General features: G+C 38.9%; 1 protein-coding gene across 1 annotated transcript in view; it reads right to left on the bottom strand.

Moving 5' to 3' along the window:
- Positions 1-22,964, bottom strand: part of LOC103257154 (exocyst complex component 4) — a 235,348-nt gene that overhangs the window by 106,373 nt on the left and 106,011 nt on the right. The window contains exon 7 of the mRNA XM_008054880.2: positions 7,782-7,956. Within this exon, the coding sequence (XP_008053071.1) occupies positions 7,782-7,956 (175 nt within the window). The remainder of the gene's footprint in view (positions 1-7,781; positions 7,957-22,964) is intronic.

The raw sequence follows: 22,964 nt of genomic DNA, 5'->3' as shown, positions 1-22,964 counted from the left end.
TGCACTCCAGTCTGGGTGACAGAGTGAGACTCCAACTCAAAAAAAAAAAAAAAAACGCACAGCCAACAATGCAGACATATCACCAAGTAGGTGACATTTTGGAAGGTACTGTTGCTGCTCAAAAAGGCAAACACATGTATTTCTGTTATCACAGTTTTCAGAGAGTGTAAAACTGGAAGATGTGTGGTCCCAGGGCTGACACTAGGGAAACCACGATACCCTGTCACTGCTATCGCTCCAGTCGTGTGTCCTCACCATCTGTCTCCAGGCTGGGATCTGTCTGCCAGGGAAAGCCCGGGTTCCAGTGGGGGAAAAGTGCTCAAGTCTTTAAAAGATCAATCATTATTTTCTTTTCCAAGACAATATACAAGAGGACACTTCAACTTTTCAGCAAGGAGCATCGTCTATTCAAAGAAACACTGAAATCAAACTCTGCACCTTATTACTCCATTCATCATACTATCCCACCACCTTCATTCATGCTATTCCATGCTTATCTTGGTCATCTATGGCTCTTCTCAATTACTTTGTTCTCCAGGAATGATCAACCTAAAGACCATTTCTCCAACAAGTATATGGAAAGCACCACCACTGAATTCAAGGAAAAATTAGACACTATTGCAGGCTCCCCCTTGCCTCTGCTCCCCACACACTTCACCAGAGTGAGCTCTCTATCTTGTGTTCACCTGTATTCCTCATATAGTTGGTCCAAATAACTTAACACTAAACCATCATTAAAATATCTATCACACTAGAAACCAGGCTGACAGATGGACTATGCTGTATTACAGTTTCCAAAAGACTCTCAAAAGGTTGAAAATCCTTCTCCCTTCTTGGTATGCCTTTACCATCCACCATCAAAGCCTGCCTTGTTTACTTCACTATTAGAAAACACTGCAAGTAATACAACACATACACTGTCCATAAGCCTAAAAATAGTTTGCCCACCTTAGTTTTAGCCTTTCCACTCAATCCTTTTCATTGCTACCACATTAATCTTTCTCATCTCATCACACTCTAAGAAAAACACCAAAGGTCCAAAATTACCTAAAGCAAAGGTCCTCCAACTTCATTGTACACAAGAAACACCTAAAGGCCTGACCAAAACTCAGACTGTAAGATCCCGCCCCGAGAGTTTCTGCTTCAGTCAGTGTCAGATAGGGATAAAAATCTGCATTTTTAATATGTTCCCAGATAATGCTGATGATGCTGGTCCAGGAAACATACTTTAAGAACCAATGGCCCAAAACAATCATTCCCAAATATAGAATCTTAAACAAATATATCAGAATAATCTTAGAAGCTAAAACACAGAATGTATCCATAGCAAGTGTCATTCAGAGAATGGAGCTAAGAATCAATGCCTAGGTAAATTGAATTATGTAGCCAGGTTCAGAAATGATTGGTCTAAAGATAATCACAAACCACTTAGATGACACTGAAGGCTTTCCACAACCTGCACCCAAATTCACCTGTCCAAGCTTATTTTTAGTCCACAAAATAAACCTTCAGTTACAGATCCTTATCCCTGGATAGTCTTGCCTGGTTGTTGCTTTTGTGCCGCTTACCAATATTATGTCATCAGATTTTCCATCCACCTGGAGTGCCATTTCCCATCTCCTCCACCCTCTGTGAATCCTCCAAGGATCAACTCATCTTCAGTCTCAAAAACCTTTCTTGGTCCATTCAACAGGTCAGAGAAAGAGATACATATAACGAAATTATACATTAACTGCTGTTCTTACATGTAGGAACATTAGTTCATCTGTGTGTCTGTGTCATTAAATAACCAGTTTATTGCTCGACATATAGCCTAATATTACTCAGTGCTGTGCAACCTGAAAGAATTCTGATAGAATTAGAAAAGTTAACCTGAAAACAATTTTAAAGTTGTATAACAATTTTAAATATTTAGATGAGCCTTTTATTTAAAAATGCTTTATGAGCGAATCCATGAGTTAATAATAAAGATAAGTAGACTATTTAGTCAAAAAAAAATCAACAATAGATTAACTCAAGCCACGAGTACCATCATTCTTCCAAAACATGTTTTAAAAAGAGAGAGAGAGAGAGAGAAATGAGGGCAAAAAAGTAAAAAGAAGAGGAAAATGAAGGAAGAGAAAGAAAAAGGCAAAAAACACTGTCATTTCCTGATATCAATCAATTATACAAAATACAGGAAATGAAATACTATTTCTACGTTAGATCTCCCACCTTTTATTAGATCAGTTTCAGTTTTATGCTCTTTATCTGTCAAACAGTTTATGACATTGGTACATGCATGCATTAACATTAACTAGCAACCGTATTGCCAAGTATATAATTAATCAGAGGACTACAAGTTTCTGACAGACACAACACAGAATTGATACCTCACTAGTGTCTTAAATACATCTTGTCCACTTTCTCTTCAATTGTAAAATTTCCAAGGATACGTATTGCAGAAAATTTTTTAAAATGTAGACCATGGATGCATAATAAAAATAAGTCATGTCCAGAAAGGAGATGACTACCTAGAGGCCTGGGCTGGAGAGTAAGGGAGTGCAGAGTGGGGAGTAACTGCTGAGGAATACGTGGCTTCTTTTGGAGGGGTGAAAATATTTGAGAAGTTTGTGATGACAATGATTGTACAAACATACTAAAAACCACGGAAACTTATGTTTAAATGGGTGGACTTCACAAAATGTAAATTATGTCAAACAAATGTTAACGTGAAGATAGAATCTCCAAATTACTCATTTTAAACCACATGTATAAAATGTACAACTCATTTAATAGCTAGACACATATTTTTAGTAAGTTTCACACATTCACTGCTAATGTCTGATGGAACTTAACGTTGCTTAGTTCGTTACAGCCCTTTTTAATATGATAATGGGTTTGTTTTTAAGACTGTATGAATTATATATATTTGACAAAGTAGAATTTAGGATGACATATCTTACTTTGTTCATAATCATAACTAATTCTTCATGATAGTATTATAAATAGAATCCTAACAGATGGAATATTGTTTTTAATTTAGAACATTACTCCTAATTAGCCAAAGATCAGAAGTCAAAAAACTTATTCAGAAAGTATTTAATAACATTGACAGAGTAGTATTACATAGTCAATAACACACTTTCTACAGCTTAATGCATTCAAGTTTTAAATGTCATAAATACTGATATAAATAATTCAATTTGATAACATTACATATTCTAAAATGTCTGATATGTTTGCATAGTCTAGTTATTTTTGTTAGTGTGTCATGGTATATCTCTTTTCATTCTTATATGTTGGGAGCCAGCCACAGAGGGCCACTGAGCATTAGGGATCAGGGAGGGCCGTGGACCCCGAGACCACCAGAATGCGTTTGGGAGCTGTTGACCCCTCCTACTTTTTCTATTTAGCACACTTAGCCAAAAGGAACTCTGCTGACCTAAGCTGAAGGCTCTGTGACTGTGACAGGCATGGCTCACTCTAGAAACTCACTGTTCCTGTTTCCCATGAACTGTGGTTTCGGCTTAGGTATTAGATATAATTCAAACTCAAGTCACATTTGGGAGCCTTCTATACAGTATAAGCTTCTTTATAAGATTTAAAAGTATATTTGTAGAATTAGTATATACATATGGAGAGCTGTTTTCAGCTTTAGATGGTATAGATGATTATCTAGAGTTACCAGAAATGGCCCAGCACGAACTTTGGGCTGGGCCACATTCCTAAGGGCCCAGCACATACTTTGGACTGGACTGCATTCTTTTAAACCAATTTTACCTACAGTTAGTATAGGGTTTTTCTACTTATTATAGAAATTGAATTTATTTTACTCATAGAAAGTATTGTAGAATAGGCCGTGCTGTCAGGGAATTATGTTAGTTCAAGCATGATCAAACATGATATTTTGAGGTTTAATAGGAATACAGTTAACTTCAGAAATTTCATTGTTCCCATTTTCTATTGCGGTTTTGGCTTTAGTACAATTTACAGTTTATATTTGGGTTTTATTTTTAGAAGCTTTATTGCTGATGAACAGTTTTATATATTAGGATTAGGAATTAGAAACTTTTATAAAAGTTAAGATAGATATATAGGATTTTAGAATAGTCATTTTGTTAAGAGATTGTAATCAATTGTTCCTAGAAATGGCCCAGAGTGATCTTTGGACTGGGCCACATTCTTTAGGAACTGGTTTGAGCTATAATTAAGAGTTTCTATAGTGTAGGTAGAATTAGCATAGAATAGAAAGGTATTAGGATTTGTTTTTTGTTTTGGGGGTTTTTTTTTTGAGTTGGAGTCTCACTCTGTCGCCCAGACTGGAGTGCAGTGGACTCTCCCAGCCACCGTAGCCTCGACCCGCTGTGCTCCGGCGATCCTTCTGCCTCAGCCTTCCAAGTAGCTGGAATTACAGGCATGCGCTACCACACCCGGCTGATTTTTTGATTTATTGTAGAGATGAGGTCTCGCTGCCCAGGCGGGTCTCGAACCTACGGGCTCAGGCAATCCACTCACCTCAGCCGCTCAAAGGCGTGGGATTACAGGCTGAGCTACCAAGCCCGGCTAGGTATTAGGATTTAAGTTAGTCATTAGGCATTGTGTATGCATAAGCTTTAAAAGTTATTGATTATTAGAATATTATGATGTTAGAATTGTTGCATTATTTTTGAGGAACATTAACCAGGCATTAGGAACAGTAGGATAACTTTGGGATTGCTCTTCTCATGCTTGAGGAAACATCTTGAGGGTAGAGGGGGGCGCCCCTCATCCACCTGGCTTTGTGTTCACGTGAAAGTCTTGTGATTTTTCCTGTGAAACTTTAGGATAAAAGGCTTACAGTTTGTCCCATTAAACAGCTTCTGCACTAGACAGAATCCAGTCTCTTTCTTTCTTTCTCCTATTATCTATCCCTTCCAGATTCGCCGACGCCGCCACACCTTTCAGGGACCCCCGATTCTCTGCAGGGGCTGGCCCCCTGCACTTATACTTTTAATCTTATATTTTAAATTGTATTTTAAACCCCAAATGAGAAAACTGTATTAAAAGAGGAGGGGAACAGAGTTTCCAAAAATATTACTGTCAAAAAAGGAAAAGAAAGACTACAGAAACATTTAAGTGCAAATGAAACAAAAAAGACTAATGCAACTGTCATGAAAGAAAAAAAAGGAAATGTTCAAGTTGTAAAAAAATAAACTAAAATGTAATACCTGATTCTAGACTGTTTTCTCTAATGGACGGGCAAAAAAAAAAAACTGCTATATAGAATATTACTGGGTCAGTTGACAAAACTAAAACATAACCAGTAAATTAGATAACTTACTGTTTTTCAGAGTGTGTACATGTATACACAGATAGAGAAGACAATTAATAAAGTGGCAAAATATTAAGAATAAATGAATGTGAATAAAGAGATACACAGGTGTTCTTTATACTACTCTCATTCTTACAGCCTTTCTAAAAGTTTTACATTATTTTAAAATGAAAAAGTAAGAAAATGCACCTCTTATAAACAGCATGACTGGGTCTTGTTTTTTTATTGTGTTTTTTTAATCCAATATGGTCTCTGTCTTTTTTTTTCCCCAGCACTTTCATATTGATTTCTAGCTTGCATTGTTTCTGATAAGTCACTGATAATTTTTATAACAGTTTGCCTATAAGTAATGTGTCTTTTTTCCTCTGGCTATTTTAAAGATTGTTTTTTCTCCTTTCGTTTTCATAATGATGTGCCTAGGTGTTGATTTTCCTGCTTGGGATTAGTTGACCTTTCTGCATCTATGGGTTTATATTTTTCGATAATTTAGAAATTTTCGGTCATTATCTCTTCTGATATTTTTCTGCTCCAATCTCTCTATCCTCTCTCCTTCTGCACCCGTAACCACACAATTGTTAGGACTGTACAATATTGTTCTAGAGGATATTATGGCTTTTTTCATGTTTCATAGAGAGGTCTTTGTTCTCTTTGTGCTTTGATTTGGATGGTTGAGATGGATCAATCTTCAACTTCACTGATCCTTTCTTCTACATGTAACCTCCTGCTAAATTCATCTGGTAAATTTTTCATTTTAGATATTAATTTCTATCAAGTTTTTAATCCTGATTATGAGTCACATTTTCCTGCTTTATCACATATAACAACTATATGATAGATACTGTGCATACTTTGTTATTGAGAATGTGGATTGCATTGTCATGTCTTAAAGAGTTTTGTTCTGTCAGGCAGTTAATTTGCAGGCGATCACCCAATGCCACAGAGTCTTGGTTTATGCTTTGTTATATAAGATCTGTAGGATTCATTCCTCAACTCCTAGAACCGCCCACTCCTAAGGTACAACCTTATGCAGAGGTCACGGCTGAAAGCACAGGATGTTCAGCAAGCTCTCTCCACACTGGCTGGTCCAGACTCTAACATTTCTGAACATTATACAGTGCTGAAACCTCCATTCAGCTCACAGTGGCACTCTAGCTGATTTCTGCTCAGCCCTACAGTAGGTACAGCTTCATATCTGACCCAAGGGCTGATAGTTTAGACACTGTCCAAAAGGAGTACTCAGAGGTGAATGTGGCACTCACCTCATGCATTCTCTTCCCTCTTCTGACTTTCAGACTGCCTGAGTCTACCCAGCTTTATAGCTGCTCACAGCAAAAGGTCGCTTCATCAGGACCAGAAGCAGAAGTCCCTAATTCTAATTATTTTTGAAACAGCTTAAAATCTATTATCTTATTTCATCCTTAAAACAAACATATGACATGAAAAGCACACATTATTTCCATAAGATGGATTAGCAAACCAAGATACAAAATGTTAAATAACCAGCCTCCAACCCATAAAGAAATATTATTCAATACACAAATATTCATCAAGCACCTACTATCACATATGGTAGTTGACAAGGCAGTAAAAAGAACTCAGGGAATGTAGTTGCAACCCACATTATTTCTGCTGAACCATCAGTAAAGCATATACACTGTACCAAAAGATGTCTAATGAATGAATACCCAAGAATCCATCAACCAATCTGGTATCATGTCTATAGTCTCAAAAATGACTTTAATTTACATTCATGATTTATATTTCCCTGCAAAGACTCCTATTTGCCATACAAGCAATTTCATTTCTACATAGGTACATTTCTCAATTCCCTACATATACTTAATTTTTTTCATATTAGCAGGTACTATCTAAGTCACTTTTATGTCACTATGTCAAACTTGCTTCAGCTAACTCTTAATTGTGTTTCTAATTTTCATCTGCCAAGTCAAATATATTTTGCTGGCACATAGAGAAAAAATATAATATAATTTATAAATATCATCTCAGCAGTATCATATCAAACAGTAATATCATTCTTCTAATCTTCAACAAATCTATCAAAGTGATACATTTATACCTTACAGATTTATTCTCATCTCTCAAAATAAGCTCTTCGTCTCTCATTCAACCAGTAAGTTAACTACAAGGAAGCAGTCGACAAAATTAATCTACATGTATGTTTATAGGATAATGCTTAAGAACATTTTAATATTTACTACCAATGATATAAAGTACATTACAACAGAAAGCCAGACATCATACATATTGAGAATCTGCTCCTGTTTTTAAAGTCTGCCAAAAACAAGTTTGTTAAAAGGTTTTTTGAAGATGATAGTAATGCCATCAACAGTATCACTTTTAAATGGAATCACTTATTTCTCACCCTGTTAATGGCCCTTAAGGTAATATTTAAGGAGGCTAATTTTTGTTACTGTTGCTCTAAATCATTACTCTGTATCAAGACAACACCTTTGTAAAAGGCCCTCACCTGCAGAACATCTTGGATCTTCACCCACACATCTGCCATATCATACAATTTGATGTCTTCCTGCTGAGTCAGTGGGGTCACAACAGTGTCCTGTAGATACCCCAGAACCACAGAGTGTGCAGTGGCTACAGCATTGAACTTGTCAAACAGCAACTCCAACAGTTCCAGAAGTAATCTAGTGACATAAACAAATAAATTAATTAATTAACATTAACATTTACACACACATACATACAGATAAATGATTTTCACTGGCCTGCCAAGAGAATATCAAACTACGGCAAAGTAGCATACTACACAATGTAAGCAGCACAAATACTAGATTTCTAGCAGATCTGAACTTAGACAATTGTGTGGTCTAAGCAACTTTTTAAAACTTATCTAAGCCTCAGTTTCCTCTGTTGTAAAATGGAAATGATGTAAGAATTTAAAATCAATTGCAAAGTCTTTAAACCAGCGACCACAGCTCAATAAACATTCGTTTCCTTTTTAACATATTTCAGTGATTACACGACTATTACTCTGTATTCATATGGGCAGCTTCTCCAAGGAATTCAGACAAAGTTTTTCAGATAACGGTTCAGACGTTACACAGAATATGCTATTCCCCAGCAATACATTGGGCCCTTTGGTCAGGGATAATAATCCTTTTAATCATGGAAAGCTCTGCTTCCTACCATTCAAATGGATAGCCTCAGTTGCCTGGAAAAAAAGCACACACACACCTGCCAAGCAATCTGACTTTCACCACAGGGAGCAGCATAGGCATCCACATAACTCATTTATCATAGTGAGATATGCTGGACACATATTATTACATCAATTTTATATACTCAAGGACAAAAATGAGGTTCAAGTCCACTGGGCCTAAAACAAAAGTTGATCTCCATGGCAGTGCATTTAGCTACCTACCTCTCACTCCAGTTCTAGAACGTGGGTGTATATTAAGAGTTAGCTTAATACAGCTCTGGTTTTATGTCATATGTGCAAAGTAATTCCTCTCCTGCTGAGTCACACAGCTTCCCTGGCCAACCAGGCCTGGAATTCTCCTCTCCCCTCCTAATTGTGTGTAGTGCTTGGTCCTGCTTTAAGGAATTCTTCACTTGTGGCTCACATATGTGGCTCAATGCATTTGGGTCACATTTATTTATACATGGACATTTCACCTTTCTTCTCCACGATGAATCTTTCAGGGCAAGCACACCTTATACATCTCTCCAAACTTAGGGGCACTTAGAACAATGGTCAGCAAGTGTTTGCTGAGTGAGTTGAATGTGTATAACATGAGCCAATACAGAATATCTTGGCGTGTGAGCTGCACTGTCTATTATATGGCTCTCAGTTCACACAGTTCCTGCATAGACTGATAAGCCAACTTGGAAAGTGGGGAAAGAAAGCAAAAGAGCTTGTCAGCAGTGTCAAGTAATAAAATTTTATTACCATAAATAAGACATTATAACCATAATCTCATCAAAATGTACAGCATATTATCTATTCCTATGGCTTCTTTACTGTCCAATTATTGTAATTAATGGGCCAATGTGACAGCTCATAACTACCTCGTGATAAAACCCTAATATCTATTTGACATTGTAATTTAGATGAGACAGAATCAATAGAATTTATGTAGTACTCGCAGTCTAGAATACACATAATCCAGAAATTACACATTGTATTTTTAAGTAGAAGCCATTCTACCTTTTGACTGATAGTTCCTTTTAGTCTTTTAAAGGTCAATTAGGTCAATTCATATTTATACTCACATATGCCTAGATAATCATTCTTTCTCAACTGTGCTATTGGAGAACTACTCAAACATCAGCAGAGCGAGGTACAAACTATGAAAAGATGTGTCTAAACATAACAGTTTAAATGGTTAAATCAGTGTAAGAAAATAATTGGTATAAAACTGGTGTCTGGCATCATACAAATCAGTAATTTAATCAGTGAAAACCTGAATAAGTGAAAGGTCTACTTTTCCAATAAATATTAATACCAAGTATGTAAGACTGTGGTTCTTAAATATGAATTTGTCAACAAAATATATTTTTCAATGGTGGGTAACAAAATGAGAAGAATGAAAACAGTATGTTGACTTTCTACAAGGTGAATTTATATGATTTCACATTTTTTGTATTCCTTGGTAGAAAAACCTCCATTATTTTCTGTCATAATGGCTGCTATGTTGCCAAATATCCTTACCGGACAAAATTATAACTTAACTATAAGTTAATAGCCCAGCATTATTTTTTGAAATCATACTGAGCTATGATATTCAGAAGCCTGAGGCACATTGATACCCAATGGCCCAATGGCATGAAGTTCTAGCAACAAAGTTTTAATGGAAGAGAATGGGTCAGTGAGCTCCGTGACTGCGTACTGTCGGTGACCAGCACTGACCAAGGGTGTGTTAGGACCCGCACCAGAGAATCTGGACAGCGAGAAGACCACTCGGAGGCAGTTCTTCTGGGAACAGTCTGATCAGGACTGGAGCCGATTTTATTCAAACATTTTCCAACTTATATACCATTTTCTATACCCTCCAGCAATGTGATAATCACTCACTGGGGGCGTACAAGTTTCATGCTTTACAAACTATGCATCACAAGACCACCACGAGATCTGCAATTTCCAAGCAAACAATTCGAATTCCATGATGCCTGCCGTGCTTACATTAAGGTCACAGGTGCACAATTTCAATACAAATCGTTCAAAGTGTTTTCCATAATGTTCAATGAATCATTCATATTATACTCTTGCTCTATACCCTGATTAATACAAAAAACTTTCCTGAGTTAACTCTAGGTTCAATCCAAGTTCACTGATTCCCAATATTTTTAACAATTAATATTATCAACTTAACATTATACTATAATCTATAAGTTTAGTTAAATGACGTAACTGTCAGTTATACTATTATCCTATTACGATTTAACGTAATGCCTTATAACTCAGTTAAAACTTATTCTTAAACTACCAAACTTTACTATAATTCATATGTTTCATATGTCTAAACTTTAATTTTCATATGATCTAGTTATTGGACTTTAATACTATGCTATATCCTATTAAGCTAATACCTTATCGTTAATTCTTTTATAAATCATATAGTAACTATTACACTTGAATAATGTAGCAAAAGGAAACAAAACAGCAAGCATAGATTTACGTAGCTATGAGTGTATATGTATATATTTTATCCCAACAAGTCTACTCTAAAAATCAAATAGTAGCTGTCACACTCTTGAACAAGGAAATGCAGGTTTGCCAAGATGGCGGCCATGGGCTGAAGCAGACAGAGTTTCGGTAATTAACGAAACAAAAGAAAACGTTCTACCTGGCTAGGGGCAGGGCAACAAAACTATCATGGTAATTTAGTTTCTAATCTTAGCCCTAGGGGAAACAGCTTTCGGGAACAAGAGCTGACTACCCAGTCTACCAGGAAATAGAAGTTAAAAAATATCTAGAAAGAAGTAAAACTTAGAAAGACAGAGAGAAATAATTCTGCTATGCACTTTCCATCAGGTGTATTGAGATTTACTTATAAGTTTTACTGCCATGTATGCACACTGGTCACTAATCACACGCCAATATTATAGGTATAACTGATATCCTATGTCAGAGGCGATCTTCCAGATGGGCCTTTACAGGCCTCAGCCATGTAGCTATAGATGTTGGCTCCCAACAGCGTACCTCCAGTCAAGGCCCTCGTGTTAGGGGTGCTGTTACCTGGTTACCTCCAAGGCCAGCGAGCTCCATGACTGAGCACCTTGTCTGTCAGTTAAAGCTCCTGTGTTAGAGGTGCTGTTATCAGTTACCTCCTGGGACAAAGCGTTCCATGACTGCACACCTTGTCTGTCAGTCAAAGCCTTTATGTTAGGGGTGCCACTATCTGGTTCCTCCAGGGCCAGGGAACTCCATGACTGCACACCTTGTCTGTTAGTCAAGACCCTTGTGTTAGGGGTACTGTTATCTGGTTATCTCCAGGGCCAATATGCTCCATGACTGCACACCTTGTCTGTCAGTCAAGGACAAGTGCTGCTCAGCAACCAGGACCACACACCAGGTATAAAAGAAACTCAGTGGAGGAATAAGGTATAAGAGGAGACTCACAGTATCTATTAACACCATGGAAATGGGAATTCCTTGATAAATGTTGACACGGTCCAAGTTTCTGCCAAATCTGTAGGCTCAAGGCCAAGACACACTTGTTCATACAGTGTGGCCATCATAGCCCCAAGACAGGCCTGTTCCAGCAGTGTGACCATCAAAGCTCCAAGGTAGGTCTGTTCCTACAGTGTAGCCATCACAGTCCCAAGACAGGCTGTTCCTACAATGTAGCCATCATAGCCTCAAGACAGACCTATTCCCACAGTGTGACCATCATACCCCAAGGCAGGTCTGTTCCCACAGTATGGCCATAATAGCTTCAAGGCAGGCCTGTTCGCACAGTATGGCCATCATAGCCTCAAGGCAGGTCTGTTCCCACAGTGTGAACATCATAGCCCAAGACAGGACTATTCCTACAGTGTGGTCATTGTATTCCCAAGACAGGCCTGTTCCTACAGTGTGTGACCATCACAGCTCCAAGGACTGTTCCTACAGTATGGCCATCACAGCCTCAAGACAGGCCTGTTCCTACAACATGACCACCATAACCCCAAGACAGGCCTGTTCCTACACTGTAGCCATCATAGCCCCAAGACAGGTCTGGTCCCACAGTGTGGCCATCATAGCCTCAAGACACACCTGTTCTTACAGTGTGGCCATGATAGCCCCAAGACAGGCCTGTTCCTACGGTACAGCTATCATAGCCTCAAAACAGGCCTATTCCTACAGTGTGGCCATCATAGCCTCAAGATAAGCCTGTTCCTACAGTGTGGCCATCATAGCCTCAAGACAGACCTGTCCTCACAGTGTGGCCATCATAGACTTAAGACATGCCTATTCTTACAGAGTGGCCATGACAGCCTTAAGACAGGCCCGTCCCCACAGTGTGGCCATCATAGCCTCAAGATAGGTTCCACAGGGAAGGAAAAAAGGTATAACAGCAGTTAGGGAGAGGCAGGCCAGAAGTGTAGAGACTGTACTTATATCTCTACCTACTTTGAGATCTCCACCCATTTCAAAGAGAGGGAAGTTCTCCTCTGCTTTACCAAAGCAGAATCATGCCAAAGTAATGAAGTCCGCAACTATGCCGTCAAAATTAAAACCTTTTGTGTTTCAAATGATATCAAAAAAGTGAAAAGTCAACCCACAAAAAGGGAGAAAATATTTTCAAACCACAGATCTGATAAAAGACTTATATCAATATATAAAGAACTCTTACATGCATAAGAAACAGACAACTGAATTTTAAAATGGACAAAGGATTTGAACATACACTGCTCCAAATAATATATACGAATAGCAAAAAGCAAACAAAAGATGCAAACATCATTTGCCATCAGAGAAATGCAGGTCCAAATCACAATGAGCCAGAATTTCGACCTACCAGGACAGCTATAATCAAAAGGATCAACAATAAAAAGCATTAGCAAGGATGGAAAGAAGCTGGAGCTCTCCTACAGTGCTGTACCAAATGGTACAGCCATTTGGAAAACAGTTTGGCAGTTCCTCAAGACATTAAGCACGAAGTTGCCATATGGAGCCAGTGATTCCATTCCTACCTATACACCTAAGGGAAACACGTACACACAAAATGTATACATGAAGGTTCATAGCAGCACTATTCATAACAACCAAAAGGTAGAAACAATCCAAATGTCCATCAACTGATGAATGAACAAACAAAGCATGGTATATTCATGAGATAGAATATTACTTGGCCACAGAAAGGAATGAAGTGCTGGCACACGGACAACAGGAATGAACCTGGAAGTGATGCTGAGTAAAGTCACAGAAGACCACCTATCACGTGAGTCTATTTACATGAAACATCCAGAGTAAGCAAATTTATAGACACAGGAATACACTAGTGGTTACTCATGTCAGGGTGGGTATAAGTTGCCTGAAAAAGTCTATAGGATTTGTCTTAGGGAAGATAATGTTCTGGAATAAATAATGTGGTGATGGCTGCAAAACCCTAGGAATATACTAAAAACTGCTGAATTATATATTTCCCACAGGAGAATTGCATGATATGTGAACTACATCTTAAAATACCTGTTGAAAAAAAATACAGCAGCTGTGACTGAGTGGGAAGAGTGTTTACCACCTCTCTAGCAGAGTGGAGGAAACACACAGAACAGTGGACGTGATTCCTTTACATTCTTACTACTATGAGGACATTAACTTTTCTATTTTGATTCACTGGGTTTTGTTTCTCCTTCTTTCATAAGTAACATGCAAGAAACAAAGGATTTCCATTATTTCCCAGCATTCACACTTTCTACACTTTTAATTATGAAAAATATCTCTCAACTTCTCCAAGTGTCTCCACTTTAAAATCAAAGTCTAAATGAATACCTGTTTTAGGAACTTCACAGAGCTGCTGGAAGGACCAGATTAGAAAATGGACAGAACTAGATAAGGCAATCGCACCACATTAAAAGGAAGAAGATAGGGCTGGGGTTCCTTTGTTTGGGTTTGTGACTTGAGCAACACTGAGATAGATAGAAAGACTTAAAGTGAAGTTGAAACCCGGGAGGAGAGATGCTGGGTGTAGACCTGCCGTGACAAGTTTAAGGTGTTTTGACCTCAGAAGTTTGGAGCTCTGGAGAGGCTGACAGTAGAGAGCTCAAAAGTGATGAATATTCAAGAGGCTGTGATCACACAAGGGTAACATGCAGATCAGAGAAGCCAGGGGGGCTAGAGCTAAGACTCCAGAGGAAATCGCAGTTTTCAAAAGGAGGTTAGAAAGCAAGGAAGGAGGCCAGGGAACATTTCAGAAGACAACCTAGAAGAGAATTCTCAACAGAGTCACAGGCTACACCAGGTCAACCAGGTACAGAGGACAAAATGCACAGCTCACACTTGCCCCAGTGGTCTGGCAAGAAGCATCCTGCTGGGCGCTGAAGGGAACTCGCGAGGAATGAAAGTGAATGCTAACATAGAAAAAAGCCAAGGTTGCTGTGGACTTTCAAAGGCAGCTGTTCCTCACCAGCATGCACACTCATAGAGTAAAGGAGGACGGAAGAGGACACTCGTGATGCATCAAAGAATAAAAGAGGCTGGAGTCGTTCACATAAACAGGATGCAAATCTGCACTGGGCTAGCCCAATTTAAAGCTCCCAGAAATATGTTGCTAATATTCATAATCACGCTCCAACTGCCCACAACACAAGATGGAGAAAAGCAATGCTTGCCTTCTGCTACACTCAGGATGACCTAAGCACACAAACTCCCACTGAAATCACCCCATGCTCCACCCAACAAAATATTAAATTAAATAAGAAATAAAACACTGCGTTGCAGTTAGCTCCATTGTTTACATTCTGTGGGATCAAGGTTTCCACCACCCATTCAAAAGACAAAAGAAGCAGGCATGATCATTCAATACCTGATGATTCCTTAAACTGAATTGGATTAGTAAGAGCCTAAGAGCCTTAGAGATTTGATTTTCAATTAACTGCAATTTCTACCCTTCAGAAAAAAAATTACACACACACAGCCGTCTTACAGGTAATTTCTAAAGTCACAAAATAATATGTAATAACACCCAAGACAGTGTCACAGTCAGTGAAAGAAATATTAATCCTGGGACAGCAATGTGGCATAAATGCCAGTAGAAGCGCTGGCATTAGAGGCCGACATCTGAACATCAGCTCCCTGCTAAACAGACACAGGACATTGAGCACATCACAGACTTCCCCAAATCCAGCCTCCTCACTCACAGTTTCCTAATCAGAAATTGACTGTATGTGAATGTCCACTAAAAACAGCAAACTAAAAGTGACAGTGAGCCGGACTCAGTGGCTCAGCCTGTAATCTCATGCTTTGGGAGGCTGAAGTGAGTGGATTGCCTGAGCCTGCGGGTTCGAGACCCACCTGAGCAACTTGACGAGACCTCATCTCTACAATAAATAAATAAAAAAATTAGCTGGGCGTGGTAGCACATGCCTGTAATTCCAGCTACTTGGAAGGTTGAGGCGGAAGGATCGCCAGAGCCCAGCAGGTCGAGGCTGCGGTGGCCGGGAGCGGCCACTGCACTCCAGTCTGGGCAATAGAATGAGACTCCAATTAAAAAAAAAAAAAAAGTGACAGTGAACTTACTTCTATATCATAAACAGTTATCATCTAGAAAGAAGGCAAAGGGTAAGAGAACCCATGTGTTTGCAAGGCCAGCTGCCCCTCCATCCTTCCTGCAGCTGGGGGTGGCAAACCCTGCTTGTATTCCCTAAGACGCAGGCATCATTCTCATGAAAGCCCCTCTTTTACTGAACTGGTTGGACTTTGGGTTCTGTCACTCATAACCAAGAGCCCTGCTACACAGAGCAGAAGCCAATTCCCTCCTTCATCTGTGATTCCATGGTTCCTCCAAAGATGTTACTTGGAGCTGAGAGAAGTGACAACACAGCAGCGGGCACAGCCTCTTGGGCCAGCATCTCGAGGCCAGAACCTCCGCAGACAGAAACCCTGTTCAAGCTTCCTTGTAATCACACCTCTCCCTCAACACACAGCCCAGTGTCTGGAAAGGAGAAAACAGTCAAATTCTGACGGCAAACTGAGTTGTTGAGGAAAGGAATAGGCAAAGTATTAGAAGTTTTTCTTCTACAGGGGGCAGGCAGCTAAAGCTATCACAATAGAGGTGATCCCCAGGAAAATAAGGCTGAAAAGAGATGTTGACAACTATGACAAGAATGACCATGACAAAGACAACAATAACACACTAATAACAGCCACTCATTACTAATGATCACAACATGCCAGGCACTACCAAGTGCTTCAATCAGAATATCCTGCTTAATCTTCAGGATGACCCTATGAGGAAGGGATGACTTTCACCCATTTTATAAACAAGGAAATGGAGGCTCAGCGATAAGAAGAGAACCAAGAACATGATTCTGGAGGCTGTCTCTTTTAAGGGTGTTAGAAAAAAAGCAACAATTTAAGAGGGGAGGCCCAAGAGGGCTTAGCACTCTACACTGCTGTAGAAGCCAGGCCTGGAGAGTACCACTGGAGTCATCCACACTGCCCCTGTCTGTGCTGTCTGTATTGTCCATACTGATGCCATTTTCTCACTGTAAAGGGTTTTCACCCCAGTACCCTCTTAAAACATCTCAATCCTACTGTCCCAGGTCATCATTATGTCCAACCCAGTACACCCTCTTCAGTCTTTACTCAAGCAGCTACTGCACTGGTTTCTGTTGTCTACTCATTCCTTCTCAAAACACTGTCTCTCATTGGCTCCTCTGCCTTCCCTCTCAGGGTCCTCTTACTCGCCTGCTCCTTAAATCTCATGGACGCTTTCTCAATCTTCATTTGCCCTCTAGGTGAGCTTACTCACCACTAGGTCTTCAAGTAACCAATCAGCCACATTACTCCCCTGAGCTGTAGACCACAAAACTGTATGACTTAACTGGACCTCAGCATATTCCTCCCCAGTCCTCCTTCATGGCCCTGGCAAGTACACCTGATGTATCCTCCCCTCATCCCTGAGCACACCCTGTCTCCTCACTCCACCTCTTAACTCTCTCTCCAAAGGGCCACTCCATTCCACGGCCACCACACCTGCTCATGCAGGGCACATCCCCACTCCTGGGATTAGGAGATTAGCCCCTGAGTAATCTCCTTCTCCAACCCTTGCCTCTCCCTTTCTGCATGAACTTCTGAGAGTGGGAGTTTCTGTGTGATCACTGCATTCCAGTATCTGCATGACACTGATAGTCAATCAGGCATATGATAGGCAACAAAGGAGCATTTGTTGAATGAAGGAATGAAAGTATCAGCTTCAAGCCAGGCTCGGTGGCTCAGACTGTAATCACGCGCCTTTGGGAGAGTGAGGTGAGTGGAATGCCTGAGCCCGCAGTTCGAGACCCGCCTGGGCAACTTGGCGAGACCTCATCTCTACAATAAATCAAAAATTAGCCGGGCTTGGTAGCGTGCGCCTGTAGTTCCAGCTACTTGGAAGGCTGAGGCAGAAGGATCGCCGGAGCCCAGCAGGTAGAGGCTGCGGTGGCCAGAAGCGGCCACTACACTCCAGTCTGGGTGATAGAGTGAGGCTCCAACTCAAAAAAAAAAAAAAAAGGAAAGAAAGTATCAGCTTCAGCAGAACAGGACAGAGAGGCCTGGTTATAGATAATAAGTGGTGAGAAATAAGTGTTATGGATTATACTATCCTGACTTTAGAAGCCCATAACAAAAACATATCTCACACAAAACTATGGCCTCACAAAGGTAACCTTATCAACCTAACCATGAGAACATAAGGAAGTATAGTTACAAGCCGAACAATATGTTTTAATGCTGACTTTAATAATGCGTCAATAAAATCTATTCTATATGTAAAATGCAGAAAAGTGTCAGGATGAAGATAGCATTTATTCTCTAAACATACATCCAATTACCTGGCAGGCTGTAAAACCAGCCCTCTCACAGATATGAATAAAACATTACTTATTCTCCAGATCTTCTACCAGCCTTCCAATGGCAGAGATCCCCAGCATCCCACCTTCAAGTGCCACCATGAAAAAAGGCAGAGGCTAAGAAGTAAACATTGAGAAACAGTCCCAGTTGCACAAGGCATGAAGTATCTAAGGTATAAGGCTACATCATCAAGTTGTGAGACGTATTCAATATATAAGGTGAGACAAGACTATCGGAATCTAAATTTAACATCCAGGAAACCTTGAATTAGTCATTTGGCTGGAAAACTCACTCTTGCAGCCAAGCAGTTGCCTTACTTGGTCACGAAGCAAAGACACACACAAGGTAGAAAACCAGTTCTGTTCTACTACATATCTGCTGAGTCCTTAATGTCAAGGCTCTGTGTTTTCCCACAGAGAGACAAAAGCAATAACCATGGCACGTTTATTTCCCCATCACTATGTTTAAAAGGCAGGAAAGTAATGACCTCAGAGCTTAGATATTATATGAAAAATTAAAAGAAATTTACCCTCAATTCTATCAGAATGGTCTTGGTTTTTACCAGCCTGTATCTCACATATACATTTTTCTTGATAAGCTTGGCTGAGCTAGCATTTTTCATTTCTAACAGGACATAGATCCCATTTAATCTTCAAGGTTATCTAATACCTACTTTTAAGGGATAGAGATAAGTTTTACTACTTATTAATAACAGTCTTGATGTAAAAAGAAGTTACTATTTGAAGAGTGCTGACTAATTCTCCATCTGCATCATGAAAAGAACTAAGAAAAACTATCAGTAATGCAGAATGAAACACAGCAAAAAAACAAGAATACTGACTGGGGCCTGGCACCAGTCACTTCCTCCATCTCTCCCTTCTCTGTCAAGTCAGGGTTCTGAAATCTGGAGGGATGACCTTGAACATGTAATTCTGAGGTATGGCAAATTAGTAGCTAAAATCAACAAATAAACTCATGCCCTCTTCCTCTAAATTATCAGTATCATTCTTTCAAAAGCCCTTCCCCTCACTTCAAAAATAATATTTCATCATAGTGGAATATCAGAAAAATTATCCATAAATCCATTCCCAGAGATAACAAAAGTTAAGATTTCAGGTATATATTCCTAGTGCAAGAATGTGCAAGGTCTCTAGAGGAATTGTTTGAGTAACTAAACTTGATTCTGAAGTGACCTGATTATAGTCCATCTATTCTGCAGCCGCTAATCACTCTTCTTAACATATCTGGCTCCTCACAGAGGCCTGGTGTTGCTGTTGATCACGGCTGGGGATGGGAGGAAATGGGAAGGGTGCAAATAGTGACCTTCTGAGGAACACCAAAATCAAGCCCAGGAAATGAGTTCAGAATATCATCCTTATATAAGCCAGAAAGCGAACCTACCTGGTGGAAAAAGACTACTTCTAATCTTAATCCCACCACCACCAAGCTTTGTGAACTGTCAAATTATTTCTGCTTTCCCATTTCTCTGGGTAAATCTGGGATTAATAATAATGCCCTGCCCGTGAGAAGGCCAGTGGTGAGATACCAGATGGCAGACTGCTTTGCAAAGCATGGATGTTACAAAGCTGCAAAACTCGATGGTATGTGCAATGCTAGAAGGAGTGCTCCCAACTTGAGCATGATAAGAATCATCTAAGTCATAGAGGCCTACAGGCCCTGCACCCAAAGACTCCAATTTAATCCCTACAACCTCCCAAAGGGACAATCTGCATTTCTAACTCTCAGGTGACACTGGTGCTGGGGGGTCCTTAGACCTACTGTGAACAGTGCTGGGACTTTTTTTTTAGAAAATCACTTCCTCTTGTTAAAAAAATTACCTGCTTTGGGTCTTTTTCTTATTTATACATTCATTAAAAACTCTTGGGCATGTAATATGTGTCCAGTCCTAAATCAGGATGCAAACATTAAGTTAACTTCCCTCTTATAAACTCAGTCCAATATGATTAGAGGCTACAGTCAGGGGATCAGCCAGGAGCTAGAGGAGCCCAGATAACACCAAGCACAGCCTAATATACACGTGAAGGCACTTTAATCACATATTACATCACCCTACATGTCACCAAAGGAAGGATTTCCTTTGATACACTTTCTTTGGTTTGTTTTTCCAATGAAAAGAACCTGTGTCAGTTTGAGCTTGAAGCACCTTTTCTATCATGACACTAACAAATGCATAAAAATGACAAGACCTAAGGCAGCTCCCACTCTTCCAAATAGAGAGGTGGACTTGACACTGCATGATGGCTGGCAACTGAATAAAGTTGTAAACACCCATGAAATAGATTGTATCTATCATTCCATTGATAGATCTCAAAGTTGAACCTGTTTAGTATGTAAAACAAAAATTCAGAGCAGTTTTTTCTTTCTACTTTGCCAAATACAAAAAAAGATTTAAGAAATGTAATATTGAGCAAGATCTCTGGCCTATTTAGCAAAGAAACCTTTGTCTAGAGACTATAACCAAAGGACTATATGCACTCAGAAAAACAGCTGTCCAATCTCATGTTTACGAAAGAACTATGAACATTATTGACATTACTAATTAACCTTAGATGTTATGGAGCTATTATCAATTAATTTATTTTAGTCTTACTAGAAAGTATATAGACTTGAGACCTTCCAAGGGAATAAGTTGTATATTTTAGTTAACAACTAGAGTAATATGTCTCATATGTAAAAGAATTAATTCCTTTCATTTGTCCTAAAAATATTTCAGTTGAAGCTTCAGGGGTTATATCCTAGTTGAAGAGTAGTAGAATTTCTTCTGTATGTCCCTGGTTCATCCTATTCATCTCCATTCAATATTTAATAGTTGGGTATATTTAAAGCATGTTCTCACTGATACGTGTAATCAAAAGTAGAGATTTAATCATCATCACTGAAGTTAAATTTACTTGCTTCCCGCTTGCTTTGATTCGAATTAACTACTCATCTAAATTACATCGAGGCCCTTCCTGATTCCAAGCATGTCCAGGTGCTACATGCAGTGCCTGGGAATGGCTGTAAGAAACCACAAGGACAAATGCCTGACCTTGCTTCAAAGCTGCTCTTAAATAACTTTTCTGTAAAGTAAAATGACCAATTTCACCAAGTCCTGCATTTCAGATACTTAGAAGAAGAGCAATTAATATAGAAAGAAGAGATGAAAGGAAGTGCTACTCATGTGAAAGAGAAATGCATGCCTGGCTCTCACTGTAAGTCTGAAAGAAGCCATGAACAGTATTTCATTCATTCCTCTTTCCATAAACATTGTACTTGCACTTTAAAACTATGGTTGGGGCCTGAACCTCTAAGATTTCCTCGCAGATAAAACCACTTTATAGAATGCTTTATTACATCAATATGCCCCCATACTTAATCCTAGCCTCCAAATTTTAAAAGTATTTTTACAGCACATTTTTTTCAAATTTTAGAAACAATAATCCAATGTATTTCTGAAAACCTAAAGCCTGAGAAAACAGGAGGGAAACAAAACAAGTTTTAGAAAATGAGGCAAAAACCAATCTTGAAAAGAACCATGACTAAAATCAGTGATTCAGTGTTAGTACCACTCATCAATCATGTAGCTGACACTGACAATTACATGACAGACACATAGGTGGTAGAAATGAAAGGGGTGTACAATTTCTTACAAGACAGTGTAATAAGCATCCGCTGTGCTTAAAATTAGTGTGGCCATTCCTTCAGATTCCAGGTGTCTCAAGATATAAGCATGAGGCCATATAAGTACTAGAGAAGTTTCAAAACTTCTATTTATAACCTAAGAGTGGGAAAGATCTGAGTTTGACACAAAATCCAGAAGCTATAAAAGAAAACATTGATAAATATAGCCTCATAAAAATTAAAACAAATGTCTACAAGCCTAGAAACATCAAAAAGTCAAAAGAGAAAGAAACTAGGAGACGTGGCAAAATAAATTCCAAAGACCTAATTTCTTAAATATATAAAAAGTTCCTGCAAATCAATAAAAAGATCAAAATACTAGAAAAATAGTTCACTGAAAAGGAAATACACATAACTTGAACACTGAATTAATGGGAATTTCAAACACTAAAAACGTGAAAATCATAGATAATAAATCACGTTGCTCCCATCACCCTGCTTCAATAAGCATAATTCCACAGCTTCTTTTATTCATATCTTCACCCACTCTCAACCCAGATTATTTTGAAGCAATATATCCAAATATAACAGATAAAATGACAACAAACTACTTTTGTAAAAATAAAAAGAAGTTTAGCCTCACTCATTAAAATAAAAATGCAAATCCAAACCACCTTAGAAATACAATGTTTCACCTCTCAGGCTGGCAAAGATAAAAGCATTTCATAATACAATCTGTCCACAAGAGAAGACAGAAACTCTCAAATCTTATCTATGACATGAAAAACTGGTATTATCTCTTAGAAAAGCCCATTTGTCAATAATCAAAATTTAATCAGCCACAGAGGTCAGCAGAAACTGTGACATGGCACTTCAAGAGTCTGATTGCTCTCCTTAAAGCCATGCTAACTGAAGAACTAGAATAACAAGCGGTAGGTGTTATCAAATGAACAGCGCTTGGCAACTACAATCAGTATAAAGCAACAATAAAAGCTTCTTTGCTTTATTTTTTACTTTTTTTTTTTTTTTTTTTTG

The sequence above is a fragment of the Carlito syrichta genome, unplaced genomic scaffold (assembly GCF_000164805.1).
Source record: "Carlito syrichta isolate Samal-C Ts95f unplaced genomic scaffold, Tarsius_syrichta-2.0.1 Scaffold301568, whole genome shotgun sequence".
NCBI classification, from domain to species: domain Eukaryota; kingdom Metazoa; phylum Chordata; class Mammalia; order Primates; family Tarsiidae; genus Carlito; species Carlito syrichta.
This window is presented reverse-complemented; position numbering and strand designations above follow the sequence as displayed.